At 47.0% G+C, this 4,735-nt stretch overlaps 1 protein-coding gene across 1 annotated transcript; it reads left to right on the forward strand.

Annotated features, from left to right (window-relative positions):
* The first annotated feature begins 825 nt into the window (after positions 1 to 825).
* Positions 826 to 3,872, forward strand: LOC149920336 (uncharacterized). Its single transcript, XM_090134118.1, has 2 exons — positions 826 to 2,789; positions 3,350 to 3,872. Exon 1 carries the CDS (start codon positions 1,078 to 1,080, stop codon positions 2,572 to 2,574), a length of 1,497 nt encoding a protein of 498 aa, XP_089990244.1. The 5' UTR covers positions 826 to 1,077; the 3' UTR covers positions 2,575 to 2,789; positions 3,350 to 3,872.
* Positions 3,873 to 4,735: the final 863 nt, after the last annotated feature.

Genomic DNA, 4,735 nt, shown 5'->3' on the forward strand with positions numbered 1-4,735 from the left:
CAATAAAAGAAGAAAATTACTTTAGTCTCCATGTCTGTTTTCATTATCCATATAAAATTGTGGTAATCTCTGCTGACTAGTATGACTTACCTTGTGCTTAGATGTGAGTTTTCTTTGTCCTTGTTCCAGGCCCACCGAGACCTCAGTGATCTTCTTTAAAATAAGTGCTGTCTAAAGTAAACTAGGATTTGGGTTCATATTGGTATTAAAAATATTATTATTTTCTCTTCTGTTTTGCTGTAGTCTTATTACGTCTTGTTTTGGGGCTAGTTACTTTTTCATGATGGTATCTCAGAAAACGTTGTGTTTCATCTGTTGTGGCAGTGTTCTTTCACTTTCTGCATTTTTTCATACCTAAAGTAAAGTTCTTATATTTGAATATTTGTCTCTACTATTCTGGCATACCTAAGTCCTCAGAAGACTTTTGCATGGTCATATTGTATTGAGTCTGATCTACATATTTCACCTCTCCTGTTGACAACATGCTCATAGAGCCTTCCAAAATGTGGAATGTGATGTCTCTGTTTGTGAAAAGGGACTGTTTTTAAATACTTCATATTTCTCTGCCCGAGCAAATACAGGCTGGCTATTATTTTCATGTAATACCACTACTGAACAACAACAACAAAAAAATGAAGGTTGCCCTGTAGTAGGCGTAGCGAGGACACGGTGTGTGACGGGGTCAGGTCCCCTATGCTCAGGGCTTGCCAGGTGCTGTCCCATAATAGGACAGCGTGAATGCAAGGGGTGTAGACAAAGCAGGGACGAGAATATTTAAGTGCCTGCTACATTTTAATAAACGCCATTTTGCTTCACCTATACTTGGGGTCTGTGTGAGCATTTGGCCCCAACCTGGTATGGGGTCGGTTTCGCTGGCAAAGCAGCACCTTATGGGGTGGAAAACGAGTGTTGCAGAGAGAACGGCAACAAATGGCGACCCCGACGTGATTCACCCTGTGAGTAGTAGCTGCCCGGCGTGCCCGTAAGGCGGTGGAACCTGTGAGGTGGCGGCAGGTCGCCTGCGGAAGACACACTGCGGTGGAACCTGTGAGGTGGCGGCAGGTCGCGTGTGTAATTATGGATCAAGTAATTAAGGTATTTTTACATTTCTGTAAAAGTTATTGCGGTAGGACCGTTCCTTCTAAGAAGGAGATCGCGGCCGTGTTATCGCGGCTAGAAAAGGAGGGTGAGCTGGACTCCCCTCAACAGGTGCTCGATTCAAATCGGTGGGACTCACTCACTGCGGCGCTGTGCCAGCGCGCCATGTCCGACCAAAAAGCCTCAGAGCTTAAAACATGGGGCTTGATACTTGAGGCTCTTAAAGCGGCAAAGGCAGAAGGAGGGTTCGGGGTGGACCGGAGCGCGACGGGGGCTGCCGGGAGCGGGTCTTTGCTTTCTCATAGATCCAGCGAGGCAAAGATGGCGCCGACGGCGGAGAGCGGAGGCGGAGAGACGGAGAAGAAGGAGTCGCCGAGTCAGTCATGTGAGCCGACAGCCCCGCCCTCGCCTTACCCTGCTCCGTCTTTATGCCCTTCTTTGGAGAAAACGTCACAGCCAGAACCGCCCCTTGAAGAACGCGATAGGGCGGTAGGCGGAGCGCGCCGGTGTGGGAGCCCGCACCCGGGAGGGAGCCCGCGCCGGTGGGGGGGCCCGGTTACTGACTGGGCTAAAATTAAAGAGGCAGCAGAAGAAAAGGGCTTAGCGAATCCAGCTGCGTTTCCGGTTGTAGCCTCAGAAAACGGCCCAATTTGGGTTCCTCTAGACCCGAAAGGGATCACGAGGGTGCTTGAGGCAGTTGAGAAAAAGGGTTTGAAATCCCCCTTAACAATGAATGCCCTCGAGAACCTTACCGCACAGGGGCCTCTCTTGCCCTATGATATAGAGAATTTGATGCGTATGGTTTTGAAGCCGGTGCAGTATACATTGTGGAAGGAGGAGTGGCAGGCCCAGCTTAGACAATTATTGGTTACAGCACAAAACGATCCAGCGAATGTATTACATAACTCCGACCTTCAGAGATTGATGGGTAGCGCACCAGGTCTGTTAACTGCCCAGGCACAAGTTATCCACCTGAGACCTGGGGAATTAATTGCTACATCTGACGCCGCTTTAGAGGCGTTTAGAAGGCTCGCAAGGAATGCAGAGCCATCTACTCCGTGGACAGAAATTTCACAGGGCCCCACGGAGTCATTTCAGGATTTTGCAAATAGGCTGATAAAGGCCGTAGAAGGGTCAGACCTTCCTAGGGCGGTCCATAACCCTGTTATTCTGGACTGCCTTTATCAAAAGTCGAACGGGGACGTACGTGCTTTGCTGAGAGCGGCGCCGGAAAAGTTTCACACCCCCGGTGAGGCCATCAAGTATATCGTAGAGAAGCAAAAGTCAAATCCGTCTGTGGCAGGCGAGGTTGCTGCCGCAGTGACTGGAGTGATGATGGCGCACGGGGGCTTTGGTTATCATCACCCCGGCTATCCGGCAGTGGATCAAGAGGCTCAAGGCCCATGTTTTAGGTGCGGCCAGTGGGGCCATATCAGGGCCCAGTGTAGGGCCAGAATAGAGGGTATGCTGCTGTAAAACATGTCAATACGGGAAGTGTCATGTGGATCCCGGCGAGAAAGGTCAAACCAGATCTGATGAAAGAGAACAGTAACAAGGGACTCTGAGTTTTGCAGGTATGGCTCCTGTTAACACCGAAGAAGGAGACAGCTTAGGAACCCCAAAAGAAGGCCGGGAGAAGCGTGGAGGAAGACTCAACCGTTGCTGCCAACGAGAAAACGCGTTTCTATCAGGCGAATGCTATGTTTAGTGTGTGTGGTGGTTATTGCTTTATCACAGGGAGCGAGGGTATTCACTTTTATCACTGTCAGGGTATTCACTTTTATCACTGTCAGGGAATTCACCTTTTGTCACTGTCAGGGAATTTACGGGTTATTTAGGTAAATAAGATGAGCCAAAACAACTTTTGCTTTAGTTTGCAATCGGCTACCTCACTCTTTTGCACTTGCCTAATGGGCATTTCTCAATACACGTTAGAAGCCTTTGTTAGGTACACTACAAACCATTCCAGCTGCCGTAACAACACCGATCTAGCTAGCCAAACGGCATGTTTGATAAAATCTCTGAACGACTCTGGGGTTGCTGCAGCACAGAGCTTGGCTCAGATAGAACACCTAGCATGTTGGTCAGTTAAGCAGGCGAATTTAACAACATTAGTATTGAATGCGATGCTAGAGGACACAAACAGCATTCGGCATGCGGTGCTGCAAAACAAAGCAGCCATCTACTTCTTGCTCCTGGCACAGGGGCATGAATGTGAAGTCCTAGAAGGAATGTGTTGCTTCAATCTTAGCAACCACAGCGTATCCATCCATAAAGCGCTGAAAGCCCTGCGAGACCATACGGAGAGGATCCAGGTGGACGACGACCCCATCGGAGACGGGTTCAAGAAAACGTTTGGCAACTTCGGGAGTTGGATTGCGAAGATCGTTAAGGGCATAGTATTAGCACTTTTAGTAATTGTGTGTATTGCCACTATTCTGCCGTGTGTGATTATGTGCTTTCAGAATTGCTTACTAAGGATTATGTAGTAGCTTAGGGACCAATGCATAGAGTATAGAGTATCACGGGTATCGGGAACAATTGTAGCGTTTGCGTTCGCGCTGTTACGGGATATTACTGAGCATAGGGAGGGGGAGATGTAGTAGGCGTAGCGAGGACACGGTGTGTGACGGGGTCAGGTCCCCTATGCTCAGGGCTTGCCAGGTGCTGTCCCATAATAGGACAGCGTGAATGCAAGGGGTGTAGACAAAGCAGGGACGAGAATATTTAAGTGCCTGCTACATTTTAATAAACGCCATTTTGCTTCACCTATACTTGGGGTCTGTGTGAGCATTTGGCCCCGACCTGGTATGGGGTCGGTTTCGCTGGCAAAGCAGCACCTTATGGGGTGGAAAACGAGTGTTGCAGAGAGAACGGCAACAGTTGCCCTATATAATGTCACAGCTGTGACAGTAAAAGAAATGTCAGGTAAGACAAAATAAAGGTCCAAAATTTCATTATTGGTCAGTATGAATGTTCAAGGACATCATAAACCTCAAACAAATTTCAATGGCTATTGCTGATGAATAACACATGAATAAACATTTCAGTAACTGTCTTCCAAGAAAAAATCCTCATAGATACATAGCCAACTCTTATATTGTTGAGTACAATGCTATACCATTTTAAGCTGTATAATCAACACATCAATCACATTTCAGTTAGTTCAGATATTTTTGCCTGTATTTCTATGAAAGATCTGCACTGAAAACAAATTTGTTTTGTATGGAAGTTATTATGATATGAAATTCAAAGACATCTCAAATAATTAGTGATGTTCATGGATGTGCTAGTGCAGGTATGCATAGAATCAAGAGCTTTCTTCTGGGTCCTGAGTATCAAGGCACCAGTGCTTTGGCAGACATCACTAGATGGTGCTGGTATACATATTTTTCATGCTGTTTTGCCTCAGTGTGCAAATAACTGCTTACTCTTGGGAAGAAATGATATTATTGTTGGGTTCAGTAATGCAAAGTTTTGCATGTAGATTTAAAACTGGAAGTTAAGGGGACTGTGGTCCTTTATCTCTTTGCTTTTTCTACCACTCAGTTAGTGAAGTATACTGCTCTGCTGTGTTGTCAGGTGCCACTGGAAGCTCACCGAAATGGCAGCTGCTCTTGCCTTTCTTTTGCGTTGA

Source organism: Phasianus colchicus, chromosome 1 (genome assembly GCF_987193195.1).
Source record: "Phasianus colchicus chromosome 1, bPhaCol1.hap1.1, whole genome shotgun sequence".
Taxonomy (NCBI): Eukaryota; Metazoa; Chordata; class Aves; order Galliformes; family Phasianidae; genus Phasianus; species Phasianus colchicus.